At 37.2% G+C, this 25,797-nt stretch overlaps 1 protein-coding gene across 4 annotated transcripts in view; it reads right to left on the reverse strand.

Annotated features, from left to right (window-relative positions):
- The window catches only part of MNS1 (meiosis specific nuclear structural 1), a 131,963-nt gene that overhangs the window by 20,100 nt on the left and 86,066 nt on the right, over positions 1–25,797 (reverse strand). For all 4 annotated transcript variants that reach the window (XM_070377952.1, XM_070377954.1, XM_070377953.1 and 1 more), the window contains 4 exons: positions 21,952–22,054; positions 9,508–9,737; positions 8,926–9,142; positions 8,731–8,838 (listed from right to left, as the gene is read on the reverse strand). In XM_070377952.1, the coding sequence (XP_070234053.1) occupies positions 8,731–8,838; positions 8,926–9,142; positions 9,508–9,737; positions 21,952–22,054 (658 nt within the window). The remainder of the gene's footprint in view (positions 1–8,730; positions 8,839–8,925; positions 9,143–9,507; positions 9,738–21,951; positions 22,055–25,797) is intronic.

Here is a 25,797-nt window from a genome sequence, read left to right on the forward strand (position 1 = left end):
TGGAAACAACCTAACTGTCCATCAACAGATGAATAAACAAAACGTGGTAGAGCTATATAAAGTGGAATATAATTCAGCCATAAAATCATCAAATAATGAAATCCTGCCATTTGTGACAACACAGATGGATCTTGAGCATTTTATGCTAAATGAAATGAGCTGATCAAAGAAAGACAAATACTGCCTGGTAACACGTGGAATCTTAAAAAAAAATGTCAAACTCATTGAAACAGAAAGTTGGAAAGTAGTTGGCAGAGACTGGTGGGTGGGAGAAATAGGAAAAGTTGGTAAAATGGTACGAACTTCCAGCTCTATGACAAATAAGATCTGAGGCTCTAACATAAAACATGGTGACTGTAGTTGAAAACACTTCATTGTATAAATGAAATTTCTGAAGAGAGTAGAACTTAAAAATTCTCATAAAAAATATGTGAAGTGATAGATGTGTTAACTAACTATAGATGGGGGAATCTTTTTACAATGTAAATATTTATCAAGTCACCATGATATACACTTTAAATATCTTACAGTTTTATATGGCAATTATACCTCAAGGAAGCTAATTTAAAAAAAGATCAGATAAATCCTAATGTAAGAGTTAAACCTCTTCTGGATTATTTTCTACCAAAATTTATATACCCAAACAAGAGCTATCACTTGCTGAGGCAATGCAAAGTGGAGAAAACAGCTCAAATTCAAAACCTGTAATCCCAGAAACTTACAAAATATGAAATTTTGGTCAGGACAGTTAGCAGAAGTGAAACTGAATATATTTGAAACCTTGAGATTTACACAAGTGAAGGAAAAAAAAACTGCAAGAAACAGTATTATTTATTGGTCGTACAACCTTATCTTAGTCCATGGCACTATAATTTACCAATATAATTATGGCAACAGTGTGTCCACATCTAGAATGTGGTTGAAAAACAAAACCAGAGCTTGTGGGACTACAGGAGAGAATCACGGGTCGACCAAGCCAGTTAAAGGAGAAATCTAAAATCTACACAGAGGAGAAATGGCATTCTTACAGAAGGGAGAAGTGATTTTTCTTATATGGAAAGACACGAGTCTGCATGGTGACAACTGTTCCTGACTCCTCCATAAAATCTACAGGAAAGGAAGACAGGAGGACTGGACATTGGATAACCAAGCCCACTTGAGAATTAGAGTATAATTAAATACATGGAAGGAGCTGATTGATCTGATCAGTATCTGGCAAACTTCAATATCCTCCAGAAAACTCAAAAATGGTGTAAGAAAGTGGGCTTCTATTTGAGTAACTGTGACTTATACAATACAGTTAGATTTTATGATAGCCTTAATGCACAGAGTAAAAGGACTTACTGGCAACTTCTGTTAGCAGTAGCTCAACAATCAGTAACTGAGAATTCTGGTGAATGTAGTGGTGGTCTTGCATCTGGTCCTTCTGGGGCATTTCTAAAAGAGCTCCCTACAAAGATCCACTTTGTTGACTATCAAGTAAAATAAAAGAACACATTCCAGAGGAAATAATACCCACAGGACTAAGCAAATGCTGCCAGAAAGTGTAGGGTCTGCTCTTCCAGGAGAAAGCCCAGTGACACGCAGTATATGTGTAACAGATATTCTATTTCCCTGCACAGAGGTGCTGCTATACTTCCTATCATGCTGTAACAAAATATTAGAATGCTTTAGTGAGACATGTACAGAATTTCAAATAAATACATCAAGTGCAAAAAGAGTTGTTGATATTTACTTAAACGCTAGTGTTTCAATATTTACTTACATAACAAATCGCTGGCCACAGGAGTTAGTCTCTGCAAAACTCCCCCAGTTGATAATGTGTCAACACCCCACTTACATCAACAGACAGATCATCCAGAAAGAAAACCAGTAACGAAACACAGACCTTAAATGACACATTAGTCCAGACAGGCTTAACTGATATTTATAGAGCATTCCATTTGAAAGCAGAATATATGTTCTTCTCAACTGCACAAGGAATATTCTCCAGGATAGATCATATGCTGAGCAACAAAAGAAGCTAAATTTAAGAAACTTAAAATCATTATCAAGCATATTTTCTGACCACAATGCTATGAGATTAGAAATCAACTACAAGGGATGTCCCTGGTGGTCCAGTGGTTAGGAATCCACCTACCTATGCAGAGAACACAGGCTCAACTCCAGGTCCAGAAGGATTCCACATGCTAGGGGCAACAAGCCCATGTGTCACAACTACCAAGCCTGGGCTCTAGAGCCCACGAGGCACAACTACTGAAGCCTTCATGCTCTCGAGCCTGTGTGCCACAACTACTGAAGCCCGTGCACCCTAGAGCCCATGCTTTGCAACAAGAGAAGCGGCCACAATGAGAAGTTCATGCACCAAAACTAGAGAGTAGCTCCCACTCGCCACAACTAGAGAAAGCCCATGCACAGCAATGAAGATCCAGCCCTGCCAAAAAAAAAACCAAGAATCAACTCTAAGAAGAAAACTACAAAAAACAAACACATGGAGACTAAACTATATGGTACTAAACAACTTATGCATCACTGAAGAAATCAAAATCAAAACATTTTAGAGATAAATGAAAATGAAACCCCAATCCGAAATCTATGGGACACAGCAAAAACAGTTTCAAGAGAGAAGTCTACAGTAATACAATCTTACCTCAGGAAACAAGAAAAATCCAAAATAAACAATCCAACACTAGACCTAAAGCAACTAAAAAAGAACAGATGAAACTCAAAGTTAATAGGACAGAAATCATAAACATCAGAGCAGAAATGGAGATGAGGGTAACAAAAGAAAAGACTGATGAAACTAAAAGCTGGTTCTTTGAAAAGACAAACTTGGTAAGAGACTACTAGCTGGATGGTTAGAGTTAGTCGCTCAGCTGTGTCCTGACTCTTTGTGACCCCTTGGACTGTAGTCCACCAGGCTCCTCTGTCCATGGAATTCTCCAGGCAAGAATACTGGAATATGTCATTCCCTTCTCCAGGGCATCTTCCCAACCCAGGAACTGAACTCGGGTCTTCTGCATCACAGGCAGACTCTTTACAGTCTGAGACACCAGGGACTCAGTAAAGAGACAACTACAAGCAACTGTATGCAAATAAAATGGATAACCTAGAAAAGAAGACAGATTCTTAGAAAAGTAGAACCTTCCAAGACCAAACCAGGAAGAAATAGAAAATATGAACAGACCAACTACAAGTTACTGAAATTGAAACTGTGATTAAAAATATTCCAACAAATCAAAGTCCAAGACCAGATGGCTTCATAGGTGAATTCTAGAAAATATTTAGAGAAGAGGTAATACCTGTGCTTCTGAAATTCTTCCATAAAACTACAGAAGAAGGAACACTCTCAAATTCATTCTATGAGGCCATCACAATCCCAAAGATAACACACACAAAAAGAGAAAATTACAGGTCAATATCTCTGATGAATATAGATACAAAAATTGTCAACAAAATACTAGCAAACCACATCCGATAACACATTAAAAATATCAAACACCATGATCAGGTGGGATTTAACCTAGGGATACAAGGATTCTTCAACATATGTTAATCGATGTGATACACCACACTAAAAAGCTGAAGAATAAAAAAACTGTATATATGACCATCTCAATAGTTGTATAAAAAAGCTTTTGACAATATTCAACACTCATTTATGATAAAAATTGCTCAGAGAGTGAGCACAGAGGGAACCTACCTCAACATAATAAAGGCCATATATGACAAATCCACAGCAAGTATCAATCTCAACAGTGAAAAACTGAAAGCATTTCCAATAAGATCAAGAAGAAAAGAATGTTCACTCTCATCACTTTTATTCAATATACTTTTGTAAATTCTAGCCATGCAATCAAAGAAGAAAAAGAAACAGAAGGAATCCAAACTGGAAAAGAAGTAAACTGTTATTGTTTGCAGATGACACACTACACATAAAAAACCCTAAAGATGCTATCAGAAAACTACTAGAGCTCATCAATGAATCAATTACATTGTAAGTTACAAAGTTAATACATAGAAATCTCTTGCATTTCTATACACTAAAAACAGAAAAATAGAGAAATTAAGGAAACTATTGCATTTACCATCATATCAAAAAGAATAAAATACCTATGAATAAATTCACCTAAGGAGGCAAAAGACCTGCACTCTGAAAACTATGAGGTAATGATGAAAGAAATCACAGATGACACAAACAGATACACAGACATACCATAACCTTGGATTGGAGGAACTTATATTGTTAAAATGACCAAACAACCCAAGGGAATTTACACATCCAATGCAATCCCTGTCAAATTATCAATGGCATTTTTCACTGAACTAGAAAAAAATTTTCAGTTTGTATGGAAACACAAAACATCCTGAAGCCAACATAATCCTGAGAAATAAAAATGGAACTGGGGGAGTCAGACTACCTGACTTCAGGTTGCACTACAAAGCTTTAGTCATCAAAGTATGGTAATTGCCCCAAAACAGAAATACAGGTCAATGGACTAGGACAGAAAGCCCAGAAATAAACCTTGCACCTGCAAACAATTAATCTACAACAAGGGAGGCAGGAATATACCATGGAGAAAAGACAGTCTCTCAAATCAGTGATGCTGGGAAAACCAGACAGCTACATGTTAAAAAAAAATGAAGTTAGAATATTCTTTTAATACCTTACACGAAAGTAAACTTAAAATGGATTAAAGACCTAAATATAAGACCAGATACCATAAAACTTTTAAAGGAAAAAATATACAGAACACTCTTTGACATAAACCACAGCAAGGTCTTTCGATTCAACTCCTAGAGTAATGAAAATAAAAACAAAACTCAGACCTAATTAAACTTAAAAGACTTTGCACAGCAAAGGAAACCATAAACAAAATGAAAAGACAACCCACAGAATGGGAGAAAATATTTGGAAACAATGTTACTAACAAGGGGTTTACCTCCAAAATGTATAAACAGTTCATGCAGTTTAACACCAAAAAAAAAAAAAAAAAAAAAATGGGTAAATACACAGAAATCTCTTGCAGAGAATTTCAATCAGAAGACATAAAGAGGCATTTCTCAAAAGAAGACATACAGATGGCCAAAAAGCACATGAAAAGATGCTCAACATCACTATAACTACAATGAGGTATTACTTCACATCAGTCACAATGATGATAGTCATCACCATTAGTCTACAAACAGTTAAGTGCTGGACAGGGTGTGAAGAAAAGGAAACCCTCCTTCATTGTTGACAGGAATGTAAATTGGTACAACCACTATGGAGAACAGTATGGAGGTTCTCTAGAAAACTAAAAATAGAACTACCATATGATCCAGCAATCCCACTCCTAGGCATATATCTGGAGAAAATCATAATTCAAAGATATAGGCACTCCAATGTTTTCAGTGCAGGTCTATTTACAATAGCCAAGACATAAAAGCTACCTAAATGGCCATCAACAAAGGAACAGAGAAGGAAGAGAGAGAGTGTGTGTGTGTGTGTGTGTGTGTGTGTGTGTGTGGTGGAATATTACTTGGCCATAAAAAAGAATGAAATAATGCCATTTATAACAACTGGCATGATAGGTATTATCATACTAAGTGAAAAAAAGTCAGAGGGAGACAAATATATCTCTCTTACACATGGGATCTAAAAAAATGATACAAATGAACTTATTTACAAAACAGAAAGAGACCTCAAAATCAAATTTATGGTTACCAAAGGAGAAAGGTGTATACACACACACACACACACACACATATATATATAATAGATAACAAGGACCTACTATATAGCACAGGGAACTATATACTCATTATTCTGTAATAATCTAAGTAGTAAAAGAATCAGGAAAAGAATGGATGTATGTATATGCATAACTGAATCACTTTATACCTGAAAGTAACACAATATTGTAAATCAACTATACTCCAATATAAAATAAAAATTAACTTAAAATACACAATAAAACACTGAATAAATATTTTTAAACACTAAAAGAATAAAATTCCTAGCCTAGATAGTTTCACTGGAAAAGTCTACCAAATGTTTAAAGAATTAACTAATATCAATTCTAAACAATAAAAAATAGAAGGAAACTTCTCCATTCATTTTATGAAGGCAGTTTACCCTGACACCAGTATACAAAATGAAAACTAAAAACCAATATTCTTTATGAATATGGATGCAAAAACCCTGAAACACATTATTAGAAAATTAAAATCCAGTCACATATTTAAAGACATACACACCATGACCAAGTGGGATTTATTCTAGTGATGCAAGGTGGTTCAGTAACTCCCAAAGTTAATCAATGCAATCAACCAAGCTAAAGAAGAAACAGCATTTGACAAAATTCAACACCTCTTTATGATAAAAATATTCAGAAAAATAGAAATAGAAGAGAATGTCCTCAACTATAAAAAGAGCATCTACAAAAAACTACAGTTAACATAATGCTTCTCCCCTGAGAGATAAAAAGATGACATCTACTCTCATCATTCATCCAATATAGTGCCAGCCAGTGCTAAAACTTTTAGCCAGTACAATAAAACAAAAAAGTAAATAAAAAGTGTAGAGATGGGACTTCCCTGGTGGTCCAGCAGCTAAGACTCTGCCTTCTCACTGCAGGAGGCCTGGGGTTTGATCCCTGGTCATGGAACTAGATCCCACATGCCACAAGTAAAGATCCCATGTACCACAACTAAAGCTAAATAAATAAATTTTTTTTTTAAGTGTATAGATAAGAAACCAGGAAATGAAACTGTTCCTATTTGCAGAAGACATGACTATGTATGGAAAAACAAACAAACCAACTCCTACAAACTCCTACAGCTACTAAGTGAATTCAGCAAGGTCATGAGATACAAGGTAAATATATTTTTTTTTAAAGTCAATTCACTAGCAATGAGTATGTAGACAATGAAATTAAAACTTAAATTCCATTTACAATCATTCAAAAAACTGAAATACTTCGATGTAAATCTAACAAAACATGTACAGGATTTGTATGCTGAAGAATATAAAACACTGATGAAAAAATTCAAAGATGACTTAAACAGAATTGACTTGAACGATACAGGGGTTAAACCACATAAATTTAGTCAGCTCTCTGTATCCACAGTTCTATATCTGTGGATATCTATATATCCATAGATCTATATCTATATCTGTGGAATCAACCAACCATGGACTGTGTAAACAGTAGATTTTACTACTGAAAAATATTCCAAATATAGGTGGACTCACACAACTCAAACCTGTGTTGTTCAAGGGGAAATTGTAAATGAAGAGTCATACCATGTTCCTGGACTATAAGACTCAATACAGTGACCATGTCAACCTTCCCCAAATTGATATTCAGATTTAATTTAATTCCTATCAAATTCCCCAAAGACTATTTGTAGATAGAGTTAAGATTACTCTAAACTTTATATGGAAAGGCTGAGGAATTAGAATAACTAAAACGATCTTGAAGACTTTATATAGATACAGTAATCAAAACTGTGTGGTCCTCCTGAAGGGATAGGCACATAAATCAACAGACAAAACAGAGATCCCAGGAATATACACACAAATGTGCTCATCTCTGTTTAAAATGTGTTTTAAATAAAGTAGCAAAAGCAACTGCGTGGAAAAGAAAAAACCTTTCAACAAATAGTTGCAACTAGACCAACTGGACATAGAAAAGCAAAACAGAAACTGGCCTAAGTCTCATAACCTACAAACAAAAATTAACTGAAGAGGAAATCTTTTAAGGAAAAAAAAAAAAAGAAAATTCTTTGGGTTCTAGGTAAAGACGTCCTAGAACTGATACTAAAGTTATGGTCCATATAAACAGAAATTGCTAAGTTAGACTTCACAGAAATTGAAAACATTTGCTTTGGAAAAGAACCCCATTAAGAGAATGAAAAGAAAACATGTAGACTAGGAAAAAATATCTGTAAACCACACACCTGACAAAGAACTAGAATACATAAAGGACTCTCAAAATCCTATAATAAATTAACAAAAAACACCCAATTAGAAAACTGACAAATTGTCATAACTTGAGGTCAAATTGTTCAATGCTATATCCCATGGTTTTATGACTAGTTATTTTATATATTAATGAGAAGGAGTATTGAAATATTCAAATATAATTACGGATTTATCTTTCTCCTCTCAGTTTTTTCAGTTTTGCTACAGGTATTGTAGTTGAAGTTTTATTTAAGTTCATACACTTCTAGGGTATTATATCCTCTAGATGAATTTAGCCTATTATCATCATGATTTCTACCCTAACATGCTTTTGATTGGTGTTTGTCTGCATATCTTTCTCCATCCTTTTGTTTTTAAAACATATATGTCTTCATATTTAAATTATGTCTCTTGTAGACAATATAGTTGCATCATGCTTTTTGATGCAGTTTTTTTTTATGTTGTCTGGGTCTAGCTCTTTTATCCAGCCTGAAAATCTCTCTTCTAAATGTAGCACTTATACAACACTTACATGTAATGTAACTATCAATATAGTTGGGTTTAAATCTATTACCTTTCTACTGCTTCATCTCAAAATAGTACTCTTCTCTATGTTAACCTGGAGAAGGAAATGGTGACCCTAGTATTCTTGCCTGGAGAATTCCATGGACAGAGGAGCTTGCTGGGCTGCAGTCAGTGGGGTCACAAAGAGTCAACATGACTGAGCAACTAAAGCTTTCACTTTCACTATGTTAATCATTCCTTCAATTTCCAAAACTTACTTCTAGTTTCTTCTTATATATTTCAGCTTGTTCTTCCTGGTATAATTCCTGTCGCACTTGTTCTAAATCTTCACGTTGCCGCAGCATTTCTTCCAACCTCTGAGTCAGCTATTAAAAAAAAAAACATGTATAGGAATCAAATTCTATGACAAATATTTAAGAATTTCTCCAGTGTTAAAACAATTATTTTAGTACCATATTTTTAAGCTGTAGTCTTTTTTCTTCACTTTCTTGAACTTTTGCCATTCGATCTTCTTCTCTTTGTTGCTGCAACTTGGCAAACTCTATTATTTTTCTATTTTCTTCTTCCATCTCCTCCCGTTTCTTTTTTCTCCAGAGAGCCTGCTCTTTCTGAAACTCTTCTATATACCTTCGAGTTGTATTCATTTTCTCTAACCTTTGCTGTCTTTCCCTAAAAAGTAATAGTGAGTGCAGTTCTATAGTAACAGAAAAATAATAAAAAAGTAAAAAAAACATGAGTGTCATTTCCTTTTGCTGTCTACCAAGGAAACTGAACAGAAAACAAGTTCTCCTGATATGCATTAAGGAAAAAAAGGTTTAGTCACTGTTACTTAATAAGTATCTCTTAATTATCAATTAATTGTTATACTAACAAAGATAAATAAGACTTGGTCTCAGTTTAGGTCATAACATTTACTGAGGACTTACTGTGTATCAGGCACTTCTTAGGTGGTTTATTCTTCATGACAAGCCTGAGATAAATCTAACAAATATTTAAGCATGTTTAAGCATGTAAGAAAGTTGGGGCAAACTTACAATTGATCTTCTTCATAGATTTTCCTAACAATTTCATCAATCATGAGTTTCTCTTTCAGCAGCTGCTCATAAGCTTCCTGCTTTTTCTTCTCTTGTTCCTCCAGTTGTTTCTCTAAGTCATGACTGTACTGTGCTTTTGCTCGGTTTCGTTTGTCCTCTGCAGCACTCTCTTCCTTTATTAACCTCTCGTGCTCTTCCATCATAGTTCTGGCTATTTCAGCATCACGTTTCTGTTATTAAAACAAAACTCATCTTTCCATTATCAAACCTGAGCAAAATATGACAGAATACTTTTAGCACATGGAACTGAATACTATAAGGCCTATTTCATAAAATATTTTCATCTGTGTAGATAAAAAGCAAAGGTAAGTCACTGTCACCTGAGGGGTTTGAATGAAAAGCAAATGAATGAAATAAGAGTTTGAATGAAAAGTGGGGTTTGAATGAAAAGCAAACCCTAAAGGCTTTCCTATTTCTTCAAGTAGCTCTCAGGGCAATAAGGAGAATAACTCCACACTTGAAAAACAGTAAGTAAGATTAGAAGTGCTTCATTAATAATTTTGTTAGTTTCTAAAGCAACAGTCATCTTCCTCATCTATTTAAAAGTTGATGTAGGTAATTTTCACAAATTTTAGCTCCACTGGGTACTGGCTGCTATTTGGAGTAAGGATGGTGCTATCTTTTTTATACCTGTCTGCTATTAAATATAGCTCTGAGCAACTCAAGTTCTCTCAGCCTAAATTTTCTTTGCTGCCAGTGGCCTTTGAAATGTCCCCTTTCTCATTTATTAAAGGCCCTTTGAAATAACTTTAACTTAAAAAAAGGGTCACATACAATACTGTGTCTGTTTTCTGAGGTTTTAATTCACTCTTCAAGACCATTCCTTCTGAATGAGACACAATCCTGCATCTTGAATGAGTTACCTTGATTTTTTTGAGCATTTTGAAATCATTTAACAAAATGGTTTAACGTATATACACTGGGGCAGCTTAAAAAGTTATCCTTTACCATTATGATCACATCCCAAATGCTAGAATGGTTAGCAGTATCAAACACAAAATAAGAAACAGATAAAAATATGAAGGTGAACAGTGGCTATCATCAAAAGATCCACAAACAATAAATGCTGGAGAGGGTGTAGAGAGAAGGGAACTTTCCTCACTGTTGGTGGGTATGTAAATTGGTGCTGCCACTATGGAGAACAGTATGGAGGTTCCTTAAAAAACTAAAATAGAGCTACCATATGACCTTGCAATCCCACTCCTGGGCGCATTTCAGGAGAAAAACATGATCCAAAAGGATACATGCACCCCAATGTTCATTGAAGCACTACTTACAATAACCAAGACATGGAAGCAACCTAAATGTCCACCAACAGAGGAATGGATAAAGATGTGGGACATATATACAACGGAATATTACTCAGCCATTAAAAAGAATGAAATAATGCTACTTGCAGGAACATGCATGGACCTAGACAGTGTCATACTTAGTGAAATAAGTTGAACAGAGAAGGAAAAATATCATATGACATTCCTTATACACGAAATCTAAAAAGAAATATTACAAATGAACTTACTAAACAGAAAAAGACGCACAGAGAATGAGCTTATGGTTGCAGCAGCAGAAAGAATAGTTAGGGAGTTTGGGGTGGACATGTTTACACTACCATATTTAAAATGGATAACCAACAAGGACTTACTGTATAGCATAAGGAACTCTCCTCAATGTTATGTGGCAGCCTGGATGGGAGGGCAGTCTGGGAGAGAATGGATACATGTCTATGCATGGCTGAGTACCTTCAATTTTCACTTGAAACTATCATACTTGCTAATTGGCTACACACCATAAAAAATAAAAAGTTTAAAAAAATAAAATATAAAGGCTAATGTTAATGCTAATTAAAAGACACTTAGTTCCAAAGAATAGCAAGGATAGATAAGAAAGCCTTCCTCACCGATCAATGCAAAGAATAGAGGAAAATAGAGACTAGAGATCTCTTCAAGAAAATTAGAGACCCCAAGGGAGCATTTCATGCAAAGATGGGCTCAATAAAGGACAGAAATGGTAGGGACCTAACAGAAGCAGAAATTATTAAGAAGAGGTGGCAAGAATACACAGAAGAACTGTACAGAAAACATCTTCACGACCCAGATAATCAGAATGGTGTGATCACTCACCTAGAGCCAGACATCCTGGAATGTGAAGTCAAATGGGCCTTAGGAAGCATCACTATGAACAAAGCTAGTGGAGGTGATGGAATTCCAGTTGAGCTATTTCAAATCCTGAAAGATGACGCTGTGAAAGTGCTGCACTCAATATGCCAGCAAATTTGGAAAACTCAGCAGTGACCACAGGACTGGAAAAGGTCAGTTCATTCCAATCCCAAAGAAAGGCAATGCCAAAGAATGCTCAAACTACCGCACAATTGCACTCATCTCACACGCTAGTAAAGTAATGCTTAAAATTCTCCAAGCCAGGCTTCAGTAATACATGAACCGTGAAGTTCCAGATGTTCAAGCTGGTTTTAGAAAAGGCAGAGGAACCAGAGATCAAATTGCCAACATCCATTGGATCATGGAAAAGGGAAGACAGTTCCAGAAAACCATCTATTTCTGCTTTATTATTGACTATGCCAAAGCCTTTGACTGTGTGGATCACAATAAATTGTGGACAACTGTGAAAGAGATGGGAATACCAGACCACCTGACCTGCCTCTTGAGAAACCTGTATGCAGGTCAGGGAGCAACAGTTAGACTGGACATAGAACACAGACTGGTTCCAAATAGGAAAAGGAGTACATCAAGGCTGTATATTGTCACCCTGCTTATTTAACTTATATGCAGAGTACATCATGAGAAATGCTGGGCTAGAGGAAGCACAAGCTGGAATCAAGATTGCTAGGAGAAATATCAGAAACCTCAGATATGCAGATGATACCACCCTTATGGCAGAAAGTGATGAAGAACTAAAGAGCCTCTCAAAAGTTAAAGAGGAGAGTAAAAAAGTTGGCTTAAAGCTCAACATTCAGAAAACGAAGATCATGGCATCTGGTCCCATCACTTCATGGGAAATAGATGGGGAAACAGTGGAAACAGTGTCAGATTTTATTTTTGGGTGCTCTGAAACCACTGCAGATGGTGATTGCAGCCATGAAATTAAAAGGTGTTTACTCCTTGGAAGGAAAGTTATAACCAACTTAGGCAGCATATTAAAAAGAAGAAACATTACTTTCCCAACAAAGGTCTGTCTAGTCAAGGCTATGGTTTTTCCAGTGGTCATGTATGGATGTGAGAGTTGGACTATAAAGAAAGCTGAGCACCAAAGAATTGATGCTTTTGAACTGTGGTGTTGGATAAGACTCTTGAGAGTCCCTTGGACTGCAAGGAGATCCAACCAGTCCATTCTAAAGGAGACCAGTCCTGGGTGTTCATTGGAAGGACTGATGTTGAAGCTGAAATTCCAAATCTTTGGCCACCTGATGCGAAGAGCTGACTCATTTGAAAACACCCTGATGCTGGGAAAGATTGAGGGCAGGAGAAGAAGGGGAGACAGAGGATGAGATGGTTGGATGGCATCATCGACTCGATGGACACTGGTTTGGGTGGACTCTGGCAGTTGGTGATGGACAGGGAGGCCTGGTGTGCTGCAGTTCATGGGGTTACAAAGAGTTGGATATGACTGAGCGACTGAACTGAACTCCTTGGAAGGAAAGTTATAACCAACCTAGACAGCATGTTAAAAAGCAGAGACATTACTTGTTCAAAAAAGGTCCCTCTAGTCAAGGCTATGGTTTTTCTAGCAGTAGTATATAGATGTGAGAGTTGGACTATAAAGAAAGCTGAATGCCAAAGAATTGATGCTTTTGAACTGTGGTGTTGGAGAAGACTCTTGAGAGTCTTTTGGACTGCAAGGAGAGCCAACCAGTCCATCCTAAGGGAAATCAGTCCTGAATATTCATTGGAAGGACTGATGCTGAAGCTGAAGCTCCAATACTTTAGCCACCTGATGTGAAGAACTGACTCATTCGAAAAGACCCTGATGCTGGGAAAGATTGAGGGCAGGAGGAGAAGGGGACGACAGAGGATGAGATGGTTGGATGGCATCACTGACTCAGTGGACATGAGTTTGAGTGAGCTCCAGGAGTTGGTGATGGACAGGGAGGGCTGGTGTGCTGAGCTTCATGGGGTTGCAGAGTCAGATACAACTGAGTATCTGAACTGATGTAAATGCCATTCCTGATCTAATTGATGCCTTTAACATATACACTGTAAATGTTACTTGACTCAAATTCTTTCTTTCCTCTGCTTTCTTAACACATATTGTACTAGGCTCTACAGGAAAAATATGACATGACAAAACATGTTTGTACAAATGTACACACACTTACAGAAATACAATAATCTTATTTCACAAATAAGAAAACTAAGGCTAAGAGACATAGCCAAAACTAGCACCTAAATATCCTGACACCTAGTCAAGTCTAAGAGTATTTGATTTAATTTTTGTGGCTCAACTTTATTTAGAAAATAACAAGTATTTCAATAGCCAGAGTAAATATCTACAATTGCCTTGAATAACTTCAATTATCAAAATAATTAAAACTGCTATCTACTGTTCAAACTGTACATCATGTTCTACTTTATTTTTGAAAGGGTAGAATATGGCGTTTAGAGTGACATTTCCTTAGCCTCTCTTACCATCTGCCACACCAAAGGCTATCATTGTTAACAGCATGCTGTACAACCCTATAGATTTTTTCTGTACTAACATACATGCACACTTGTGTCACAACAGCCAGAAACTGTTCTTATCTGAGGCTTATATAACACTGCACTGGTTAAGTGTTTTGATATCACCCATCTAACTGTATGTGTTTGTTGATATACACAACACATATGTATGTGTGTATACAGGTATCCACAGATGTTGTATACACATACCTATTTGCACAGGTTTTCAAAAATAAAAATGGTCTATAAAATGGTCAATAAAATTTATTATTTTCCGACATGTTTTTTCACAACTTGCTTTTTTTCCTCTTAATATAGAATATATTCTGGCCAATTTTAAAAGCCAGAATATTTGCCTTTACCTCTCTCTCTGTGTGTGTCTGTGCTCAGATATGTCTGATTTCTTTGCGACCCCATGGACTATAGCCTGCTGGGCTCCTCTGTCCATGGGATTTTCCAGGTAAGAATACTGGAGTGGGTTGCCATTTCCTACTCCAGGGGATCTTCCCAATCCAGGGATTGAACCTGTGCCAACTGCATTAGCAGGCACATTCTTTACCTGCTGAGCCACCAGGGAAGCCCTTCTTTTTAATAGCTGTAAAACATCTCTGAAAGGGATCTAGGAGAGAGGGAACTCTGCTATTAAAATGCGCTACAAAATAATAGAGAAATGAGGGTGAGGGAACTTAAAAGACTATGTAATACTGCCATCAGACTTCTTCATCTATGTCTAGCCTTTCTGAGTGACAACAAAAATTCAAGTGATGATGTACATCCAGCTTGTAAGGGTTAATAAACCCTATTTTAAACTGTGTAATACTACTGCTGAGTGTGTTTGAAACTCCTTTGCCCAAGAGTAACTACTACCAATAATTATGGGTAGTAGGTCAGGAGTAAGGAAAGAGGATAAAATTAGAGGAAATCATGAAAAGAAAAGATTTCTGTTTACAAAACAGAAAAGTTACCCACCTAAAGTTATAGTTGATTTTTTTAAATATAAATTTATTTATTTTAATTGGAGGTTAATTACTTTACAATATTGTATTGGTTTTGCCATACATCAACATGAATCTGCCACAGGTGTACACATATTCCTCATCCCGAACCCCCCTCCCTCCTCCCTCCCTGTACCATCCCCCTCTGCATTGTCTCAGTGCAACAGCCTCAAGCATCCAGTATCATGCATTGAACCTGGACTGGCGATTCATTTCATATATGATATTATACATGTTTCAATGCCATTCTCCCAAATCATCCCACCCTCTCCCTCTCCCACAGAATCCTAAAGACTGTTCTATACATCTGTGTCTCTTTTGCTGTCTCGCATACAGGGTTATCGTTACCATCTTTCTAAATTCCATATATATGCGTTAGTATACTGCATTCATGTTTTTCTCTCTGGCTTACTTCACTCTGTATAATAGGCTCCAGTTTCATCCACTTTATTAGAACTGATTCAAATGTATTCTTTTTAATGGCTGAGTAATACTCCATTGTGTATATGTACCACAGCTTTCTTATCCATTCATCTGTTGATGGACATCTAGGTTGCTTCCACGTCCTGGCTATTGTAAACAATGCTGCGATGAACGATTGAAATGAAAAGAATAAAATACTTAGAAATATATCTACCTATATATAGAAAACTATAAAACACTGGTGAAAGAAATCAAAGAGGACACTAATAGATGGAGAAATATACCATGTTTGTGGATCAGAAGAATCAATATAGTGAAAATGAGTATACTACCCAAAGCAATCTATAGATTCAATGCAATCCCTATCAAGCTACGAACGGTATTCTTCACAGAGCTAGAACAAATAATCTCACAATTTGTATGGAAATACAAAAAAACATCGAATAGCCAATGCAATCTTGAGAAAGAAGAATGGAACTGGAGGAATCAACCTGCCTGACCTCAGGCTCTACTACAAAGCCACAGTCATCAAGACAGTATGGTACTGGCACAAAGACAGAAATATAGATCAATGGAACAAAATAGAAAGCCCAGAGATAAAGCCACGCACATATGGACACCTTATCCTTGACAAAGGAGGCAAGAATATACAATGGAGTAAAGACAATCTCTTTAACAAGTAGTGCTGGGAAAACTGGTCAACCACTTGTAAAAGAATGAAACTAGAACACTTTCTAACACCATACACAAAAATAAACTCATAAATGGATTAAAGATCTAAACCTAAGACCAGAAACTATAAAACTCCTAAAGGAGAACATAGGCAAAACACTCTCCGACATACATCACAGCAGGATCCTCTATGACCCACCTCCCAGAATATTGGAAATAAAAGCAAAAATAAACAAATGGGACCTAATTAAACTTAAAAGCTTCTGCACAACAAGGAACCTATAAGCAAGGTGAAAAGACAGCATTCAGAATGGGAGAAAATAATAGCAAATGAAACAACTGACAAACAACTAATCTCAAAAATATACAAGCAACTCCTATAGCTCAATTCCAGAAAAATAAATGACCCAATCAAAAAATGGGCCAAAGAACTAAACAGACATTTCTCCAAAGAAGACATACAGATGGCTAACAAACACATGAAAAGATGCTCAACATCACTCATTATCAGAGAAATGCAAATCAAAACCACTATGAGGTATCATTTCACGCCAGTCAGAAGGGCTGCGATCCAAATGTCTACAAGCAATAAATGCTGGAGAGGGTGTGGAGAAAAGGGAACCCTCTTATGCTGTTGGTGGGAATGCAAACTAGTACAGCCACTATGGAGAACAGTGTGGAGATTCCTTAAAAAACTGGAAATAGAACTGCCTTATGACCCAGCAATCCCACTGCTGGGCATACACAGAGGAAACCAGAATTGAAGGAGACACATGTACCCCAATGTTCATTGCAGCACTGTTTATAGTTGATTTTTTGAACATTTAAAAAATAAAAAATTTAACAGCATTCTAAAATACACTGATCATCAGAGGCAGACACACTGAAACCATACTCACAGAAAACTAGTCAATCTAATCACACTAGGACCACAGCCTTGTCTAACTCAATGAAACTAAGCCATGCCTGTGGGGCAACCCAAGAAGGGCGGGTCATGGTGGAGAGATCTGACAGAATGTGGTCCACTGGAGAAGGGAATGGCAAACCACTTCAGTATTCTTGCCTTGAGAACCCCATGAACAGTATGAAAAGGCAAAATGGTAGGATACTGAAAGAGGAACTCCCTAGGTCAGTAGGTGCCCAATATGCTACTGGAGATCAGTGGAGAAATAACTCCAGAAAGAATGAAGGGATGGAGCCAAAGCAAAAGGAATACCCAGCTGTGGATATGACTGGTGATAGAAGCAAGGTCCAATGCTGTAAAGAGCAATATTGCATAGGAACCTGGAATGTCAGGTCCATGAATCAAAGCAAATTGGAAGTGGTCAAACAAGAGATGGCAAGCGTGAATGCTGACATTCTAGGAATTAGCAAACTCAAATGGACTGGAATGGGTGAATTTAAATCAGATAACCATTCTATCTACTACTGCGAGTACAAATCCCTCAGAAGAAATGGAGTAGCCATCATGGTCAACAAAAGAGTCTGAAATGCAGTACTTGGATGCAACCTCAAAAACGACAGAATGATCTCTGTTCGTCTCCAAGGCAAACTGCCGGGAGCCGGCATATTGCATATTGAGTGCATATTGCATATTGAGTGCAGCACTTTCCACAGCATCATCTTTTAGGATCTGGAATAGCTCAACTGGAATTCTATCACTGCCGGGAGCCAGCGTGAGGAACTCCGCCCGTGGCAAAGGTCATGAGGAAGGAGGCTCGGCATACGCAAAGGCGGGATCAAGCCTCAGGAGTCCCCCTGGAAATTCTTGAGCATCTACCCCCAAACCAGAGTCTGCCTACTTTCTGCTTTGTGCTTTCACCTACACCTCTGACTTTACGAGGGCTGTCCCCCACTACCTCTCTCTGAAAAAAGAGTTAACTTACAGCTCCAGTTAATAATTCCTGGGTGTGACAGTGTTTCAACCTACAAATTCCTTTGGATATCCTCTAGCCTGCCTGAATAGGTTTTTCTGGCCACATGTGATTGTTCAGAGCCTCCCAACTGTGAGAGGCAGGAGATGTTCTAAACTGTCTAAACACAGATTCCTTTGAGTAGTTAAAAGACTGATTAGAAATTGTATTGGTGAAGGATTTTTCACTTATTGGGCCAATGTTTGCTGCTTAGTCTCCATACCCCTTACCTACTGTGTCCTTGGCAGTGTATTGATTGATATAATGGGTGTATAGAAATGTAAGTAGTAGCCTCAATGTTTGTAACCTTGGACCCTTGAGTTAATTCTTTTCTTGACTGAGCCCACCTTACCTTTGCCCTATAGGAATGCAACTCTATCCAATGCTTTTGGAGGGTGGCGTCTGCCTAATCACCTTTAGAGAAAAATAAGTTTTCTGAAGAAAGGGTCTTAAAATGTTAACAGGCCTCCGGGCCAGCAGATGATGCAAATCACCTAAACTTTTGCATATGATAAGTTTGCAGGAAGAAAGCCTGGCTTACTGCATGACTCTACCCCTTCCCCCATTATCCTCTATGCATAACTTAAGGTATAAAAACTACTTTGAAAAATAAAGTGCGGGCCTTGTTCACCGAAACTTGGTCTCCCCATGTCGTTCTTTCTCTCACCTTCTGGCTGAATTATTCAGCCTCTTTTCTCCACTGAATTTCCTCACTGAGCTATCCTCATTCTATTACTCTTTATATCTTTGATGAATATTTAAATAAATAGGTCGCCGATGCCATCTCTCCTTCGAATACCCTGGATCAGCAGGAGCTGGACCCCGGCAGCAAACCGTTCAATATCACAGTAATCCAAGTCTATGCCCCAACCAATAATGCTCAAGAAGCTGAAGTTGAACGGTTCTATGAAGACCTACAAGACCTTTTAGAACTAACACCCAAAAAAGATGTCCTTTTCATTATAGGGGACTGGAATACAAAAGTAGGAAGTCAAGAAACACCTGGAGTAACAGGCAAATTTGGCCTTGGAATACGGAATGAAGCAGAGCAAAGACTAATAGAGTTTTGCCAAGAAAAATGCACTGGTCGTAGCAAACACTCTCTTCCAACAACACAAGAGAAGACTCTACACTTGGACATCACCAGATGGTCAACACCGAAATCAGATTGATTATATTCTTTGCAGCCAAAGATGGAGAAGCTCTATACAGTCAACAAAAACAAGACTAGGAGCTGATGTGGCCCAGATCATGAAATCCTTATTGCCAAATTCAGACTTAAATTGAAGAAAGTAGGGAAAACCACTAGACCATTCAGGTATGACCTAAATCAAATCCCTAACGATTATACAGTGGAAGTGAGAAATAGATTTAAAGGCCTAGATCTGATAGACACAGTGCCTGATGAACTATGGACAGAGGTTCATGACACTGTACAGGAGACAGGGATCAAGACCATCCCCAAGAAAAAGAAATGCAAAAAAGCAAAATGGCTGTCTGGAGGAGGCCTTACAAATAGCTGTGAAAAGAAGAGAAGCGAAAGCAAAGGAGAAAAGGAAAGATATAAGCATCTGAATGCAGAGTTCCAAAGAATAGCAAGAAGAGATAAGAATTCCTTCCTCAGCGATCAATGCAAAGAAATAGAGGAAAACAACAGAATGGGAAAGACTAGAGATCTCTTCAAGAAAATTAGAGATACCAAGGGAACATTTCATGCAAAGATGGGCTCGATAATGGACAGAAATGGTATGGACCTAATAGAAGCAGAAGATATTAAGAAGAGGTGGCAAGAATACACAGAAGAACTGTACAAAAAAGACCTTCACGACCCAGATAATCATGATGGTGTGATCACTCACCTAGAGCCAGACATCCTGGAATGTGAAGTCAAGTGGGCCTTAGAAAGCATCACTACGAACAAAGCTAGTGGAGGTGATGGAATTCCAGTTGAGCTATTTCAAATCCTGGAAGATGATGCTGTGAAAGTGCTGCACTCAATATGCCAGCAAATCTGGAAAACTCAGCAGTGGCCACAGGACTGGAAAAGGTCAGTTTTCATTCTAATCCTAAAGAAAGGCAATGCCAAAGAATGCTCAAACTACCGCACAATTGCACTCATCTCACACACTAGTAAAGTAATGCTCAAAATTCTCCAAGCCAGGCTTCAACAATATGTGAACTGTGAACTTCCTGATGTTCAAGCTGGTTTTAGAAAAGGCAAAGGACCAGAGATCAAATTGCCAACATCTGCTGGATCGTGGAAAAAGCAAGAGAGTTCCAGAAAAGCATCTATTTCTGCTTTATTGACTATGCCAAAGCCTTTGACTGTGTGGATCACAATAAACTGTGGAACATTCTGAAAGAGATGGGAATCCCAGACCACCTGTCCTGCCTCTTGAGAAATTTGTATGCAGGTCAGGAAGCAACAGTTAGAACTGGACATGGAACAACAGACTGGTTCTAAATAGGAAAAGGTGTACATCAAGGCTGTATATTGTCACCCTGCTTATTTAACTTCTATGCAGAGTACATCATGAGAAACACTGGACTGGAAGAAACACAAGCTGGAATCAAGACTGCCGGGAGAAATATCAATAACCTCAGATATGCAGATGACACCACCCTTATGGCAGAAAGTGAAGAGGAACTCAAAAGCCTCTTGATGAAAGTGAAAGTGGAGAGTGAAAAAGTTGGCCTAAAGCTCAACATTCAGAAAACGAAGATCATGGCATCTGGTCCCATCACTTCATGGGAAATAGATGGGGAAACGATGGAAACAGTGTCAGACTTTATTTTTTGGGCTCCAAAATCACTGCAGATGGTGACTGCAGCCATGAAATTAAAAAGACGCTTACTCCTTGGAAGGAAAGTTATGACCAACCTAGATAGCATATTCAAAAGCAGAGACATTACTTTGCCAACAAAGGTTCGTCTAGTAAATCTATGGTTTTTCCTGTGGTCATGTATGGATGTGAGAGTTGGACTGTGAAGAAGGCTGAGCACCAAAGAATTGATGCTTTTGAACTCTGGTGTTAGAGAAGACTCTTGAGAATCCCTTGGACTGCAATGAAATCCAACCAGTCCATTCTGAAGGAGATCAGCCCTGGGATTTTTGGAAGGAATGATGCTAAAGCTGAAACTCCAGTACTTTGGCCACCTCATGAGAAGAGTTGACTCATTGGAAAAGACTCTGATGCTGGGAGGGATTGGGGACAGGAGGAGAAGGGGATGACACAGGATGAGATGGCTGGATGGTATCACTGACTCAATGGACATGAGTCTGAGTGAACTCCGGGAGTTTGTGATGGACAAGGAGGCCTGGCGTGCTGCGATTCATGGGGTCGCAAAGAGTCAGACACGACTGAGTGACTGAACTGAACTGAACTGATCATACTAACAACCTGTATTGGTTTAACAAAGAATAATCAGTTAGACACCATCAAGAATGCTGGGAGTTACCAAATACAGATGTTCATTTTAACCAGCAACCTAATTCTGTGTGTCTCTGAAAGGTTCTAATATTAAATTACAGAGCTCAATATCCATAATTTGCTATACCATAACAATCTAAAAACTATAAAATTACTTGAGAAATAAAACAGTGTAAATTCTTTATAGAATGCAACAATTTTCTAAAAATTGCTATATTTTTGCTTTTCTAAATGAAGCTAAAAATATGGAAAACATTATGACCAGAAACATGATTACCATTTGCTCATATTTAATGGCATCCTTTTCAGCAATTTGAGCTGCTCTTTCTTTATTCATGTAAGCTGCTTTTAATTTCTTCTCCAATTCTCTGAGCTCAGCACTGTTTAAAAAAGACAGAAATTTAAATTTGAGGACCATACATCTCTACTATTGTAAAAATAATATCCACAATTTAAAAGAATTTTTTTCTAAATGTATAAAAGATATTTACATTATTTTTTAGATATTTTGGAAAAAATACCCCTTTCTCCAGTCATTCCAAGAAAATCAGAATGCATGTGAAATGAGACATTATAATTAATTTTTCTAGACAAAACAACCTTTTTATTGTCAATAATCATCACTAAAAATCTTTTCACTAGTGCCTGGCTCAGATAAGGTGCTATATCAATATAGGTTAAAATTTCTGTGCAGTTACCAATACTATTAGGCTAAAAGATAATTACAGCAGAGAGGTTTAAACCTATACATGTTACTTCTTATATTTTGTACCTTGGTTTTGCCATCTATAAAAGGTGTAGCTTTGGCAATTAAATGAGTAAATGTGTATAACACTAAAAACTCTACATATGGCAACTATTTTTTGATGATGATGAAGAGGGAGTAACATGGGCAAGTTTACTTCACTTCTCTGAGCTTGCTTATTTATCTATTAAAAAATGGGGACTGACTTCAGATACTCTCTGAAATACTATAATATGCCACATAAAATTTTTTATTTTAATATGCCAGTCATAATTCTGAATATGACAGAATATGAGAATTCTGAGTTGGAAGGACTGTGAGGTGTCATCAAGATGTACAGGTTAATTCTTACTGGAACAAAGAGGCACTCACCTACCTATAAACTCAACTTACAGGTACTCGGTACCTACAAAGAAACAGTCATAAAGGGTAAGGGAAGAGCAATACTCCTGGTATTATGGTGTGGATCCTTCTTGCCCTTACTACTATAGATGCAAATGTATATGACACAAGATTATTGTCTTTCATAAAAATAGTGTTATAAACGAGGGATAAGTTTCCAGGTTAGCCTTATATATTCTGTTCCACACTAAGGGGTTGAGATACATTTACAAAAATTCTTGTTAGAGTTGGACAATAATGATTATGCACCAATATACACATAAACCCATCAATTTATAATACTGTCTCTACAAAAAAAAAAAAAAAAATGTGCATTAAATTGAAAACAACCAAGGAGGCAAAAGTCCTGTATTCAGAAAACTATAAAATACTGATAAAAGAAACCAAAGATGACACAAACAGATGGAGAAATATACCATGTTCTTGGATTGGAAGAATCAATATTGTGAAAATGACTATAATACCCAAAGCAATCTAAGATTCAGTGCAACTCCTATCAAATTACCAATGGCATTTTTCACAGATTTAGAACAAAAGTTTTACAATTTGTATGGAAACAAAAAGACCCCAAAGAGCCAAAGTAATCCTGAGAAAGAAAAACAGAGCTGGAGGAATCAGGCTCCCTGACTTCGGAATCAGGCTCCTTGACTTCAGACTATACTACACAGCTACAGTAATCAAAACAGTATGGTACTGGTACAAAAACAGAAATACAAATCCAGGGAATAGGATAGAAAGCCCAGATATAAACCCTCACATCTATGGGCAACTAATCTATGACAAAGGAGGCAAGGATACACAATACAGAAAAAAAACTGTCTCTTCAGTAAGTGGTGTTGGGCAAATGAAACAGCTACATGTAAAAGAATGAAATTAGAACACTCACTAATACCATACACAAAAATAAATTCAAAATGGATCAAAGCTTTAAATGTAAGGACAGACACTATAAACCTCTTAAAGGAAAACATAGGCAGAACACCCTTTGACATAAATCACAGCAAGATTTTTTTTGACCCGCTTCCTAGAGCAGTGAAAATAAAAACAAAAATAAATGGGACCTAATTAAAGGGCTTCCCAGCTGGTGCTAGTGGTAAAGAACCTGCCTAATGATGCAGAAGGCTGCATCATTCTTCTTGGGTCAGGAAGATCTCCTGGAGTAGGAAATAGTAACTCACTCCAGTATTCTTGCCTGGAAAATTCCATGGAAAGAGGAGCCTGGCAGGCTAAAGTCAATGGGGTCACAAAGAGTTGGACACAACTGAGCACTGCAATTAAACTTAAAAGCTTTTCCACAGCAAAGGAAGCCATAAATAAGATAAAAAGACAACCCTCAGAATGGGAGAAAATATTTGCAAATGAGGCAAAACTGACAAGGAATTAATCTCCAAAATATATAAACTACTCATGCAGCTGAATATCAAAAAAGCAATCCAATCAAAAAATAGGCCAAAGACCTAAATAGATGTTTCTCCAAAGACGACATACAGGTGGCCAACAAGCAAATGAAAAGATGCTCAACATCACTAATTACTAGAGAAGAGAAAGTCAAAACTACAACGAGGTATCACCTCACACCAGTCAGAATGGCCATCATCAAAAAATCTACAAACAAATGCTGGAGATGGTGTGAAGAAAATGGAGCCCTTTTACACTGTTGGTAGGAATGTAAATTGATATAGCCACTATAGAGAACAGGTTCTTCAAAAAACTTAAAACAGAACTATCATATGACCCAGCAGTCACACTCTGGGCATATATCTAAAGAAAACCATAATTCAAAAAGATACATGCACCCCAATGTTCACTGCAACACTATTCACAAGTGCCAAGACATGGAAGCAACATAAATGTCCATCAACAGAAAAATGGATAAAGATGTGGTTTATACAATGGAAAATTACTCAGCCATAAAAAGGAATGAAATTGCGCCATTTGCAGAGATATGGACAGACCTAGAGACTGTCATACAGAGTGAAGTCAGAAAGAGAAAAACAAATATCATACAACATTGACCATATGTGGAATCTGGAAAAATGATACAGATGAACTTATTTGCAAAGCAGAAATAAAGACAAAGATGCAGCAACAAGCATATAGATACTGAAGGAGGAAGGAGGGATGAGATGAACTGGGAGACTGGGATTGACATATATACATGGTTGCTGTGGTTCTTGTTTAATCACTAAGTTTTGTCCAACTCTTTTGTAACCCCAAGGACTCTAGCTCACCAGGCTCCTTTGTCTATGGAATTCTCCAGGCAACAATAATGGAACGGGTTGCCATTTTCTTCTCCAGGGGATCTTCTCAACCCAGGGTTCAAACCCACATCTCCTGCACTGCAGGCAGATTGTCTACCCACTCTATTTATGGGAAGCCCCCATATATACACCACTATGTATAAAATAGGTAACTTAGAGAACTAACTGTATAGCACAGAAAACTGTTCAATGTTCTGTGGTGACTTAAATGGGAAGGAAATCCAAAAAAGAAGGAATATGTGTATACTGCAGCTGATCACTTTGCTGTACAGCAGAAACCAACACAACATTGTAAAGCAAATATACTGCAATAAAAATTAATAAAATAAAACAGAAATTGCAAGCAACCAACATTCAAATAAATGACTATTTAAAAGACAAGGGAACACATATTCATTGGATATATACCTAGAAGTGAAATTTGAGTCATAGGGTAAGACTGTTCAAATTTAGTATATAACGCCATTTTTTCAAAGCTTTGTCAGATTTATATTCTCATAAACACTGCCTAAGCACTCCCACCATTCCAAATCCTTGGTAATGCTTTAGTCTTGTCATAGATTTTAACTGTTCTTGTGGTGATGTAATTATCATTGTGGTTTTGTTTCTCTATTACTAATGGAAATGAGATCTTTTTATAAGTTTGACTCATTTATATAACTTCTTGGACATTCTTGCTCAGTATTTAAATTTTTTTCATTTTTATTGTCTACTT

This window comes from Bos mutus, chromosome 10 (assembly GCF_027580195.1).
Source record: "Bos mutus isolate GX-2022 chromosome 10, NWIPB_WYAK_1.1, whole genome shotgun sequence".
Classification (NCBI taxonomy): domain Eukaryota; kingdom Metazoa; phylum Chordata; class Mammalia; order Artiodactyla; family Bovidae; genus Bos; species Bos mutus.